This window comes from Rana temporaria, chromosome 10, assembly GCF_905171775.1.
Source record: "Rana temporaria chromosome 10, aRanTem1.1, whole genome shotgun sequence".
Classification (NCBI taxonomy): domain Eukaryota; kingdom Metazoa; phylum Chordata; class Amphibia; order Anura; family Ranidae; genus Rana; species Rana temporaria.
The window spans coordinates 11,711,041-11,725,159 of NC_053498.1; the positions used below are offsets into that span (position 1 = coordinate 11,711,041).

At 45.5% G+C, this 14,119-nt stretch overlaps 1 protein-coding gene across 1 annotated transcript; it reads right to left on the reverse strand.

Annotated features, from left to right (window-relative positions):
* Positions 1-1,004: 1,004 nt before the first annotated feature.
* On the reverse strand, positions 1,005-13,198 carry LOC120916322 (phospholipase A2 inhibitor and Ly6/PLAUR domain-containing protein-like). The gene is made up of 5 exons (XM_040327228.1): positions 13,095-13,198; positions 9,293-9,409; positions 7,025-7,171; positions 3,135-3,275; positions 1,005-1,271 (listed from the first exon to the last, which is right to left on the reverse strand). The coding sequence occupies exons 1-5, from the start codon at positions 13,141-13,143 to the stop codon at positions 1,078-1,080; spliced, it is 648 nt and encodes a 215-aa protein (XP_040183162.1). The 5' UTR covers positions 13,144-13,198; the 3' UTR covers positions 1,005-1,077.
* Positions 13,199-14,119: the final 921 nt, after the last annotated feature.

Below are 14,119 nucleotides of genomic sequence, written 5' to 3' on the forward strand. Positions count from 1 at the left end.
GAGCGCAGTACACTCGTGTATAGTCGGGCAGGCTCGGCTCCTCTCGCAGTCACGTCCTGGACGTACAGGACGCACGGGACGTGACCGCGAGAGGAGACGAGCCTGCCCGACTATACACGAGTGTACTGCGCTCGGTATATGCCGGCGCAGTAGTTCAAACTCAGCGCGGGAAGCGGAGATCGAGCGAGCGGGGAGGACACCGCAGAAGGACGCCGGACCCGACGAGGACACCACCGAAGCCGCAGACGGACGCCGGACCCGACGAGGCCACCGATGGACGCCGCGCAAGACACCAAAACTGTAAGTACTAAAATCTTTTTTTCACAGGAATGCGGGTCCACTTTAGGAGTGCGTGCTATACGCCAGAGCGCGCAATACCTCGATAAATACGGTAACTACCACAAGCAAGCGCTCGTCACATTCTATGCCGTCGCCACCATCTTGCTACACCCTACCTATGCCTAGGAAGCTACTGCGCATGCGTCAAAGTCATTTAGAACATGCGCGGGTTTCCACGACGACAGGTAAGTATACACAATCTCGGGTTTCTCGGCAGGAAAACACTGCCGAGAATCACGACGAGAAAATAGAGAGCAGGTTCTCTGATTTTCTCGTCGAGATTCTGGGCAGTTTTTTTGACGGGAAACCTGAAAGCCTCGTACACACGCTCAGTTTACTCGGCAAGAAAGCTCTGCCAGCAGTTTTCTTGGTGGTTCTTGCCGAGAAAACCGAGCGTGTGTACGAGGCTTTACTTCTTGTTCCTGAGCAGAAAAATAAGTCAAAGGACAAATCTTTACAAAGTGTCGAATGTTCCCTCTTGGACAGTTACAACTGGCACACGTGTCCCCACTGGATGGTTACTCCTCCATCTTTGTTCCAATGGCAGTTGTAAGATGTTGGATTTTTTGGGGACCAGGCCTCCAAGGCGAAATGAGAGAAGGATGTCTTTATTGGGAACACAAGGCAATAAAAACCTGACCCCATCCAAAAACAAAAAAAAAAATATTTTTTGGCTTTTAATTTGCTTTAAAACTTTATGAAAATAATCAACAGTTACAACTTTCTTGTTTTTCTCATTTAAAAAAGCAGTGTGGTCAGCAAGGCAACAATTACGAAGTAGATAAGTCCGCTGTAGAGGCCGGTTGCTCCATCGCTGCAGTACATCGCCATGTCAACGTTTAAACCATTGATAGAATCCTTCTTGTTGCCCAGTATACCACAGAAGCTTTCAGTGGTGCAGCCACGGGTAGCATCCTTCGTATTGAATGTTCCTGGAGGAATGTGTGGAGGAAAATAAAAACACAACATTTAGGTAATATGATACTTTGTATCAGTTCATACACTGTTAATTAAAGGGGATGTCAAGGTTGAATGTTTATCTAGCTTTTTATAGAGTGGGGAAGGTTCTCATACTGGTCTATGTCACACATTGGGGGGTCTATCCTGACTATTTGTCCTGGTGACCATTGGGGGTCTATCCTGACTATTTGTCCTGGTGACCATTGGGGGGCTCTACCCTATTTGTTCTCGTGACCACTGGGGGATCTACCCTAACTGTTTGTTCTGGTGACCATTGGGTGGAGGGTCTACCCTGACTATTTGTCTTGGTGACCATTGGGGATTTACCCTAACTGTTTGTTAAGGTGACCATTGGGAGGAGGGTCTACCCTGACTATTTGTCTTGGTGACCATTAGGGGGCATCTACCCTTACTGTTTGTTCTGGTGACCACTGGGTGGGGGGTCTACCATATTTGTCTTGGAGGAGATCTTTGGATGGGATTAATGCCAACACATACTGTGACATACTGAAGCAGAGCATGATCCCCTCCCTTCAGAGACTGGGCCGCAGGGCAGTATTCCAAAATAATAACGACCCCAAACACACCAAGACGGCCACTGCCTTGCTAAAGAACCTGAGGGTAAAGGTAATGCACTGCCCAAGCATTTCTCCAGACCTAAACCCTATTTAGCTCCTGTGGGGTAGTCACCAGACGTAAGGTGGAGGAGTGCAAGGTCTCTAACATCCACCAGCTCCGTGATGTCATCATGGAGGAGTGAAAGAGGACTCCAGTGGCAACCTGTGAAGCTCTGGTGAACTCTATGCCTAAAAGGGTTAAGGCAGTGCTGGAAAATAATGGTGGCCACACAAAATATTGACACTTTGGGCCCAATTTGGACTTTTTTACTTAGATGCGGACCTTTGCTAGCCTTCATCCGGCCCTTGGGGCAATATTGCTCCCAACGATATGAGCCACTATTCCTCCCAATGGCACCAACAATGGGACAACATTTCTTAGACTAATAGCAATGATGGCGCACTATTCCACCACCTACTGCCCACCAACACTGGGGCCATGTTTATTCTCACTGATGCTTGGCCCTTGGGCATTTTCTACTCTGAATGGTCAGAATCCGGCCCCCCTGAAGTCTGAAAGACCGTAAACTGGCCCTTTGCTTGAAAAGTATGGAGACCCCTGGTTTAGATATTAATGGCCTTGTGTTGAGTTATTTTGAGGGGACAGCATTTACACTGTGAGGGGTGTACTCACTTTTGTGAGATACTGCAATATATATATATATATATATATATATATATATATATAATGTACAGTACATGTCATCATGGTACATGGTCCGAATATGGCCATGTTGCCATATAAGGTCAATGATGTCATCAGCATTTTACCCGTGTTGTTACATGCAGCTGCGGGGCAGGAAATTCCTGGGAGGGCAGCCTTCTATCATGTGGCAGTTTCCCATGGGTTCGGCTGAACTAAGTTTCACCCAATCCCTATTAAGGAGAACTACAGAAGCATTTTAGGATAAGGTCATGTAAGGGAATACATGAGTTTGTATGTTTTGATCCCAAATGAATGGAATTTTGTACAAGTCAACCAAGCATGGACAACTGTCTAAAGATGGCTTTACCCTCTAAAACATAAACGGGATGCATTTGGAACATATTTAGGTACGTAAGTTGGTACCTTCACCTAAGAATTACTTTATATCTGTAAATTTCATACTGTTGATTACAAAGCATTGTACTAGAGTGGTGAGATGTTAAAAATACAAGCAAGTGAAGAAATACAACAAACTCTAGGGAATAGTCCAGGTTTACCCTCATGCAACGTACCAGTTAGTGTTCTAGCCATACGTCCACATTTATTCTGATCCCCGGTGCATTCTATTTTATCTCCGGTATAACAGTAGTCAGATGTGCCCGAATAACAGGTCCGACACGTCAGCCCGTTCTTTACTGAGCTCTCCACTGGTACTAAAGTAAAGCAAATGGTGATGATAAGCACTTGAACAATATTGTATATGAAAACCTAGTCAACAATTTCAATGCTATCCTACAAAGCACGTAGTTTCTGCATTCATAATCCTGCCTGTTCGCCCATTTTTCTTTTGTACATACAGTTCCACTTTGGGCTCATTTACACTTGCTTCAACAAGGCTTCAACAAGGCTTCAACAAGGCTTCAAAAGGCTTCAACAAGGCTTCAACAAGGCTTCAACAAGGCTTCGGACACGCTCTGTTAAAGCTTGTTGAACGCTAATCAAAGCTCAGGTCACTAAATAAAATGGTTAGCTTACAGTCTTGTCTACACCTGCTTTTGCTTTTCTTTGCTTTGCTTCGGCTTCGCTTCAAATATTATACCCCATGTAGCTTCAGTGGTGCTTCAAAGCATCTTCAAAGCCTCCATAGAAGCCTATGGCAAAGCTTGCTTGAAGCCCCACTGAAGCCCCACCAAAGCCCCACCAAAGCCTCAACAAAACCTTACCAAAGCCTCACCAAAGCCCCACCTAAGCCCCACCGAAGCCTCAGCGTAGCCACACTGAAGCTTCATGGAAGCCTCATCGAAGCACCAAGCATTTAGTGACAGGAGATTTGACTGGAGTTCAGAGAGCTTTAAAGCGGGGGTTCACCCTATGAACGCAAAAAAATATATATTTTTTTCTTCTACCATAAAATCAGGCATTGTAGCGCGAGCTACAGTATGCCTGTCCCGATTTTTTTACCCCCGTACTCACCTTGTACTCGTACATCGAAGATACCGGGGAATGGGCGTGCCTATGGAGACGGAGGATGATTGACGGCCGGCTCTGGCGCGTCACGCTTCTCCGGAAATAGCCGAAATAGGCTTGGCTCTTCACGGCGCCTGCGCATAGCCTGTGCGCAGGCGCCGTGAAGAGCCGAGACCTACTCCGGCTGTCTTCGGGGAGAGTGACGTGCCAGGGCCGGCCGTCAATCATCCTCCCTCTCCATAGGCACGCCCATTCCCCGCGGGAGCCGAAATCGATAATGTACGATTACAAGGTGAGTCCGGGGTTAAAAAAATCGGGACAGGCATACTGTAGCTCGCGCTACAATGCCTGTCTCGATGGTAAAATCATGTGAGTGAGGGTGAACTACCGCTTTAACAAAGCCATATTTTGAAGCAATGCTAAAAAGTGTACTGGGGGCACTATAGAGTAATATGTAATTACACAACTTATCCTATAATATGCATCAACAAGTAAATAATAAAAAATGTGTCCTGTTGTACGTGATAAATCAATCAATAAATCAAAAGTAAATAATAAAGTCCCATTGGTGCAAACAAAGACACAACATCAATGCTCGAAAATCCTCTAGATATATTTCTTGCTGTGATACAAAAACCATCTCCGGTCGTGCAAACTTATTGATCTTCCACCACCTGGATAATTAGTACGACACCCAATGTGCACAAGTAGTGAATTGTGCTTACCAGACCTGGTTGACCTCTTTATGAAAAAGACGGTCAGATGGGCTTGAGCAGGATAATGCCTGCAGACATATAAATGGACTGGAGCATGTACGATATTTTGAAGCAAGTGTAAACTAGGCATAAAGAGCTATTTTAAAATAAGTGAAAACCCGAAAATTAAAAAAAAACTACAATTTGAAAATCCGAAATAATAACTAACTAACTAACTAACTAACTAACTAATAATAACTAACTATTTAATTATAGGTATTGGAATTTTTCTTTCAAATTTGGCTGTTAGTGAACGTAACATACTGTATACAAATTTATCCGAAGTTACGAATTATCCGAAAAAATGAATCCCGCATCTAAACGAATGGAAGGAAGGTAGCACATTAAAAATAATATATAATAATAAAAAAGTTTTTATTAGAATTATTATTATTATTTATTGTTATTAATTTGTTACATTCCATTTGTTTAAATGCGGCATTCGTTATTTCGCATAATTCGTAACTTTGGATAAATTTGTATTCGTTAACTTTAACTAACAGCCAAATTTGAAAGGAAATTCCAATACCTATAAGTTAATAGTTAGTAATAGTTATTATTAGTAATATTATTATTGGTTAGTTAGTTATTATTTCGAGTTTTCAAATTTTCAGATTTTCGTTTCTTATTTTCGGATTTTTGTTCTTATTTTTCAATTTCGGATTTTTTCATTTTAAATTTTTTCATTTCCGAATTGAAGATATATTTGACCTCTGAAGGATAGGCCACCTTCCAGTAAGGAAATCACCATAGATTGTGAATCAACCACTGATGAAAAAAATTGGATACTCTTAGGCCCCGTACAGACGACCGAACATGTCTGCTGAAACTGGTCCGCGGACCAGTTTCAGCAGACATGTTCGGTCGTGTGTAGGCCAGAGCGGGCAGGATTCCAGCAAACATTTGCCCGCCGGGCCTTTTCCCAGCGGGCAAATATTTCTGGACTTGTTTTAAAACAGCTTGCTGGAATCCTGCCCGCTCGGACATGTTCGGTCGTCTGTACAGACCTACCGTACATGTCCGAGCGCCCGCCATCCCTCGCATGCGTCAAATGACTTTGACGCATGCGTGGAAGCATTTAACTGGCAGGGCCGCCCACGTCGCCTCTAATGTTTACGCGCGGATTTCTGTATGATGGTGAGTACAGCCACCATACAGAAATCCCCGGGCATACATGTACGGTGAAAACGGTCCGGCGGACCGGTTTTATCGTACATGTATGCTCATCTGTACGCGGCCTTACTGGACTCAGTAAGAGCCCTGGTTAGCATGGTGTCCTGCTTAACAGGAGACTTTGAGGTAAAATATAGCAGCTTTCCTGCCTAACAGGGAAGCTACATTTTTTCAGCTAGGGAGTCTTGTGTGTTTCACAGTGCTGCTGTATCTGTGTTGGATCATCTGTAGACTGATTATTGAAGAAACAAGCCTAATGCCCCGTACACACGATCTGAGTTTCCGATGGGATAAAAACCGATGGAATTTCCCGTCGGAATTCCGTTCAAGCTGTCTTGCATACACACTGTCAGACCAAATTCCGACGTCCAAAACGCAGTGACTCCGTCGGAGTTCCACACAGACGATCGGAAACATGTTCTATTTCGAACCTCCGACAGGAAAAAGTCAGATGGGGCCCACACACGATAGGAATTTTCGATGAAAAAATTCAGTCTGACTTTTTTCATCGGAAATTCCGATCGTGTGTACACGGCATAAGTGTGTGCTTGGCTATGGAACAAACTGTTTGCCTGGTTGAAGAGCTGAACAAGAGAGGACACTAGCGGCTCCTACAGGGATGGGACTACACTTAGGCCCCGTACACACGACCGAGTTTCTCGGCAGAATTCAGCCAGAAACTCGATCGGAGCCGTATTCTGCCGAGAAACCCGGTCGTGTGTACACTTTTGGCCGAGGAAACCGACGAGGAACTCGTCGAGCCAAATAGAGGACATGTTCTCTATTTCCTCGTTAGTCAATGAGGAAACTTGGCTCGCCGAGATCCTCGGCGGCTTTACAAGGAACTCGACGAGCAAAACGATGTGTTTTGCCCGTCAAGTTTCTCGGATGTGTGTACGGGGCCTGACATGCCTGTTGGCCGACAAGACCATTTTACTTAGTTATCCCTTGAAGAACTCAATCATGAAAGAGACAGAGAGAAGGTCAGAAAAAGAGCGATAATGTTTTTGGAATTTAGGCGTTGTCAAGTCTTTACCATAACAGAAAAGGGTTCCTTATGTACTTACGTTGCGGTGTAGGTGGATCGCAGTTATCAGTGGAGCAGCATGAAGTTCCAGTCAAGATCCTGCCATAGATGAAGTTCAGGCTTCCAGTGACGTTACACTCACTCTGTGTTCCGCATGATACGGAATATTGTGGTGTAATTTTAGTTCCTGCATGTTATATAAGACACAGAATTACATCTTGGTAGATATCAGCAGCATGTAAAGCAAGATCACTGTATTGTAGAGCAGACTGACATAATGTAGGATGTTTGATTTCTAAATTCCCATGGTCATCACTGAGCAACTTGTAGTGTAATGCCACGTACAGGGCCGATCCTAGGCAGGGTGCGCGGGGTGCTCCACACCCAGGCGCCGCAGACGGGGGAGTGCCGAAGCTCCAAAGTGCTCCCCTCCCTCCTCCTTGTCTGTGTCCAGAGGCGGAGCGCATGTAGCGGGTGCTGAGCTTCCCCATCCTGCTTGCTCTCTCCGCTGGCAACTGACAAGAGCGCATACCTCCCACTGTCCCCAGAATCCGGGTTGGGTACCACAGCGTAGCCTAGTACCGGAACATGTTCCGGTACTAGGCTCCACTAATTAATTCTGTCCGGTGCACGTGGAGCAGTCTCCTGTCTGCCCCGCCCCCTCTGCGTGTGTCAGCTCTTCTCCCATAGGCGGTGTGATGAGAGGCTTCTGGGTTGGTCAGAGCTGCTACCAATCATCCTGTGCACTCCCAGAAATGCTCTCCGAGTGCCCCTGAGCTACAGGGATCTATTGGACAGGTACTGATCTTCGATAACACCTGATGTGGGGGGGGGCTCTAATGGGGACACCTGCTGTGGGGGGCTCTGATGGGGAGAATCAGAGGACAGGGATCACCACTGGAGAATCAGAGGACAGGGATCACCGCTGGAGAATGAGAGGACAGGGATCACCGCTGGAGAATGAGAGGACAGGGATCACCGCTGGAGAATCAGAGGACAGGGATCACCGCTGGAGAATCAGAGGACAGGGATCACCGCTGGAGAATCAGAGGACAGGGATCACCACTGGAGAATCAGAGGACAAGGATCACCACTACAGAATCAGAGGACAGGGATCACCACTGGAGAATCAGAGGACAAGGATCACCACTGGAGAATCAGAGGACAAGGATCACCACTGGAGAATCAGGGCTCACCGCTTTGTAGAGCTCCTTTCCCAACCCAGCACTGTATACAGCCCCTACCCCCCCCCCCCCCACCCACACACACTACACATGGTTGAAATCACATTCCTTTACACACAGTCTGTCAGAAGTCGTCGGGTGTATCTGGCTCTTATGTTCTTCTGACCTGTGAAATTCTCTGGTCGGAATGGCAGTGTAGTTGCAGTAGGCAGATGCACCCTGTGCAGATCGTGGTTGACTGGCTGTGTTGTAAAGGAATGTGATTTTAGCCCTGCGGAGGAGGAGCAGTATAGAGTGCTGTAGTGGGAAAGGAGCTCAGCAGCCGGGCATAGAATCCAGGGTGGAGGAGGTGGTCAAGGGGCTTTGGGGGGGCCCAACTTAGATCTGGGGGGGCAAAGCCATGTGACACAAAATCTGGAGCCTGCTGCCCTTCAGGGACCCCTTAGGAGGTGTTAAGGATTTTGTTTTAGCAATTTCTGAAAGTTTCTTTGTCAGTGTTGGCAGGTGTTGGGGGAAGGTCACCTCCCGGAGGTGTGTGTCATTACCCCAGTTGTCAGGGAAGTGGGGTAAGCAGACATCTCTGGATGGGGGGTACAAAGAATCCCAGCCTGTGACCAGGAGACACTGAGCGGTGTATTACCTCACCAGTAACATCCGTCCCATCGTGGCTACAGGACGGCACTCTTCTCCTCTTAACTCGCTGAGCTTGGTTACCATTCCATGTTGCCAGCACACAGCACAGACACTTCCCCATCCTGGGCTGTTCTCACCCCGTGCTTCTCTTCATTCAGAAAATGGCTCACAGCTTCCCCCCGCCAATGAGAACAGAGGGGTGTGGACTGTGGAGGGCAAAGTGGAAGTCCAGTACTGGAGCATGGTTATGGAGCCCTAGAGCAGATCGGAGATGGACTTTGTGGAGGATATGATAATATGACAGGGAGGCTGTAGGGGCTCCCTGGAGCTTGGGGCAGGGTTGCATTTGTTACCCCTGCAACCCCTTATGCTACGCCCATGCAGCCATATGTTCTGAACACATATGGTATGGGTTCCTGTGTATACAGTAATAGGGAAAGATGTTGGGGACAATAAGGACAAACAAATGTATAAGTCAGTGGCAAACTTACCCTCTATGACCATAGTTAAGGCGGCAACACAAATTTGATCATTTGGGCATGACACAGTTGGTTCCGTACATGGTGTTGTTGCAAAATGCCAACAATTTTTGCATACGATTGAATAACCTGCAAAATAAAAGGCAAAGTATTTTAAAGATGATCCCCAGGCATAGGTGTGCGCAGCCTAGTGCATTAGGGTGTGCACCCCAAAGGAATAGGGCAACGAACAGTGTTGGTAAAGCAGTGGACGGTGTCAAAAGGGCAGAGACTGGTATCAGTTTATTTTTTTTATTATGACCTTTTTACAATTTTATTATTTTTTACAATATATTCAGTTTTTTTACAATATTATTTTATTTAAAAAATAAAAATAAAAATCGGGAGCCTCATGGGGGCCTATGTGAAATGTAATGGGTCTAAACAGACCCCTGATGTATCACTTTTGAGACAGAAAAGGAACTGAGGACAGAGATTCCATAGTTGCCTTCTCTGCAGCCAAGTAGCAGAGGGAATTTTCCCAGCACAGGGTCATTAGGGTGTGCCCAGGCACACCTGACAAACCCTGTGCGCACGCCTATGTCCCCAGGCTACCCAATAAATGCACAGAAGAAATAAATATAGGGGAGATTTTTTTTTAGCCTGTCGAGTGATTCGTAATTTTGTCCAGTCACTACTGTGATTTACGCAGCTCTGCCATTTAGCGTAGACTGAGGCCGCGTACACACGGTCGGGCAAATCCGATGAGAATGGACCGAGGTTCAGTTTCATCGGTCCAAACCGACCGTGTGTATAGCCCATCGCTCTGTTATCCTTCGGTCGAAAATTTTAAAACATGCTTTAAAATCGACCCGATGCCCCGCTGTCCGATCGGTCCAAACCGATGGTTAGTACAGAAAGCATCGGTTCAAAACCCGCTCAGAATCAAGTCGACGCATGCTTGGAAGCATTGGACTTAGTTTTATTCAGCACGTCGTGTGTTTGACGTCACCGCGTTCTGACCCGATCGGTTTTTGGAACGATGGTGTGTACGCACATCAGACCATTAGGCCACTTCAGCGGTGAACCGATGGAAATGGCCCGTCGGACCATTCTCCATGTGTACGGCGGCCTAACATATTTCCTGTGCAGGTAAAGCGGAGTTCCACCCATTTCTGTGTTTATTAAAAGTCAGCAGCTACAAAAAGTGTACCTGCTTAATTTTAATGAACAGTCACTCTCTCCTTCTCCTCTCCGCGGCTCCGGCATTGCAAGTGTGGGCAGGGAAAAAAATTGTCTCTGGACAGCGGCACTCTGAACAAATTGTAGCCTTTATTAAAAAAAGCACTACAAGTGACAGCAAAATAAAATAAAACCCGACCTCTGACCCGTTTCGCACTGAAACTGGTGCTTAATCATAGCTGTTATGCTATGTCATGCTATGACTAAGCACTAGTTTCAGTAGGAAACGCTGATGGCTGATATGAGGTACTGAATGGGATGGGGGGTCCATCTGTGCTGAAGGAGGGGTTTGTGCTGAATGGGGGTCCATCTGTGCTGAAGGAGGGGTTTGTGCTGAATGGGGGTCCATCTGTGCTGAAGGAGGGGTTTGTGCTGAATGGGGGTCCATCTGTGCTGAAGAGGGGGTCTGTGCAGAATGGGGGGTCTGTGCTGAATTGAGGTCTATCTGTGCTGAAGGGGGGTCTGTACATTCTCTAGGCTATATTTATATGGGCATGGAGTGAAGCTGAATTATCTCAAGAGCTATTTCACACTGCCAGCTGGCTGCGTTATCAGTAAAGTGCTGCTTTACCAACGTTTTAGCTGCGCTATTTGGCCGCTAGCAGGGTGCTTTTAACCCCTGCTAGCGTTTGAAGAAAGGGTTAAATGCGACTGTGTATTGCTGCTGCGGAAGTGCCCCCCCCTGAAAAAAATTCAGCGGACGCCTATGCACACAGCCATTAATGTCTAAATTGCTGGCAACAAAAGTGAGTACACCCCTAAGTATTCCAACATGATAACAACCCCAATTACACCTAAAAGACCACCACTGCCTTGCTAAAGAAGCTGAGGGTAAAGGTGATGGACTGGCCAAGCATGTCTCCAGACCTAAACCCTATTGAGCATCTGTGGGACCCCTCAAACGGAGAGTGGAGGAGCGCAAGATCTCCAACATCCACCAGCTCTGTGATGTCATCATGGAGGAGGGGAAGAGGACTCCAGTGGCAACCTGTGAATCTCTGGTGATCTCCATGCCCAAGAGGGTTAAGGCAATGCTGGAAAATAATGGCGGCCACACAAAATATTGACACTTTGGGCCCAATTTGGACATTTTCTCTTAGGGGTGTCCTCACTTTTGTTGCCAGTGGTTTAGACATTAATGGCTGTGTGTTGTTATTTTGAGGGGACAACAAATTTACACTGTTATACAAGCTGTACACTCACTACACAACATTGTAGCAAAGTGTCATTTCTTCAGTGTTGTCACATGAAAAGATAGAAGAAAATAAATATTTACAAAAATGTGAGGGGTGTACTTACTCTTGTGAGATACTGTCGGTAGGACATACTGTAGGTTACTAAAACTGGAGAGTGCAAAATCTGGTGCAGCTCTTCATAGAAACCAATCAGCTTCCAGGTTTCAAAGCTGATTGGCTACTATGCAGAACAGCACCAGATTCTGGGTGCAGACTAGTAAATCCCCCCCCCCCCCCTGTACATTGTATTCCTTTGTGCCTTGTTTCCACCTCTTATCTATCTACAATGTTTGCATGGGCAGGGTTTTTTGTCCTATGGTGTCCTGTTACTGCTGAAAATCTTTTTACTCTACAACTGTACGTATTTTTTATTTATTTTTTATTTATTGTATTTATCTTTTGTCTACCAATGTTTCTATTTATTGTCCACCAATGTTTGCATAATTGTGTCTAGTGCCGCATACAATTATAATTTCTTTCCATAAATATACAGAGAGATGAAAAAGATTAAATCTTTACAAAATATTTCTCTACTTGCGCTTTAGTTTATGGAAATTATTATTATTATTATTGGGGTAGATTCAGGTAGATTTGCGTAGTTTTTACGGAGGCGCATCGCACCGTTTTGCCGCTGCGCCTCCGCAAATTACCTGCGCTACCCTTGATTCACGGAGCAGTAGCTCCGTAAATTGCGTGGGCGCTCCTCAAAAATGCCCGGCGTAAGGGCGCGTAATTTAAATGATCCCGTAGGGGGCATGGATCATTTAAATTAGGCGCGTTCCCGCGCCGTACGTAGTGCGCATGCTCCGTCGGGAAACTTTCGGCAAATGACGTCGCAAGGAGGTCATTTGCTTCAAAGTGAACGTGAATGGCGTCCAGCGCCATTCACGATTCACTTACGCAAACGACGTAAAATTGTAACTTTGCGACGTGGGAACGACGGGTATACGTAGCATTGGCTGCCCCTGCTATTAGAAGGAGCAGCCTTACGCGAAACCCGACGTACGCAAACGACGTAAACTGCGTACGCAGGGCTCGCGTAATGTTGTGAATCGCCGTTAGTATGCAATTTGCATACTATACGCTGACCCCCTAGCGGCCATCGTAAGAATGCAGCCTACGATACGATGGCATAAGAAGCCTTATGCCATTCATATCTTAGGCTGCAGTCAGCGTATCGAGGTTCCTGAATCAGGAGCATTCGATACGCCGGCAAGTAAGCAATTGCGCTGCGTTACTATGGTTATGCAGACGCAATTGCTCTCTGAATCTAGGCCATTATTTTTAATCTACAGTTGTCAGTCCACGTCTAATTGTATTCCCGAAAATTATAAAAAATGTATAAAAAAGTAAGTTACCTTTGGAAGTGAAAGCGGAGAGCACAAGCAGGATTCCCAGAAGCTTCATCTCGACAGGTTCCCTGAGTATCTCGGATGTGGAAGTCAGAAGTAAACACTACATAGGGCGTCCTTATATTTATAGAACCCGGGTTACGGAGGCAGGACCAGACCATCAGATAAAGAGGTAATAAAGTGCATATGGAAAGAGCAAAGTGTAAAGAATTCTAATTGCAACAAGTTTACAGATTTAGAAACCTATATATATATACACGGTACTTCCTATTCTCCTAATAGGTAGAAAATGATTCTAATGTTGGCATCTACGTCTCTCAGATCGCTGTATTTTCTGTCATTTCTGATATAATATAATAAATATAACACAATTTTTGGGGAAATTGTATGCGATTATTTGCACAAATGCTGCTATCCAGTATTTCACAATAGGTGTCATTCTTTTCATTTTTTGTTTCATAATTTTTTTTTTTTTTTAAACCATTATCTTGAATAAAGAACTATTTTATATTGAATTGACTAGACACAAAACATCTTTGAATAAAAGCTGACAGCTACAGTCATACATGACAAAGTAAAATGTCAGGCACCTGTGAATATCCAATTATTTTAGAGGGGGGGTTTCAAGGAGGCACTATAGACAATTTAAAGGATATAGTGCAAAATATTATACTTGGTGCTGCTCTAAATCCAATAAATAAAACAATGCATATATACAGCTAGATTCAGAAAGCTTTACGCCGGCGTATCAGTAAATACGCCGACGTAACTCTGAATCTACGCCGTCTTAAATTTAAGCATATTCTGGAAACCAGATACGCTTAAATTAGGCTAAGATACGAGCGGCGTAAGTCTCCTACGCCGTCGTATCTTAGGGTGCAATATTTAGGCTGTCCGCTAGGTGGCGCTTCCGTTGAGTTTGGCGTAGAATATGTAAATAAGTAGATACGCCGATTCAGGAATGTATGTGCACCCGTCGCAGTAAAGATACGCCGTTTCCGTAAGAGTTACGCCACGTAAAGATAAAGCTG

Excerpts from the sequence above, each read along its gene's own strand:
- LOC120916322 (XM_040327228.1), bottom strand. The coding sequence starts at position 13,143 with ATGAAGCTTCTGGGAATCCTGCTTGTGCTCTCCGCTTTCACTTCCAAA. Across the intron at positions 7,172-9,292 it reads CTTAACTATGGTCATAGAGG|GAACTAAAATTACACCACAA; the intron begins GTAAGTTTGCCA and ends TATAACATGCAG. Across the intron at positions 1,272-3,134 it reads TATGGCTAGAACACTAACTG|GAACATTCAATACGAAGGAT; the intron begins GTACGTTGCATG and ends ACATTCCTCCAG.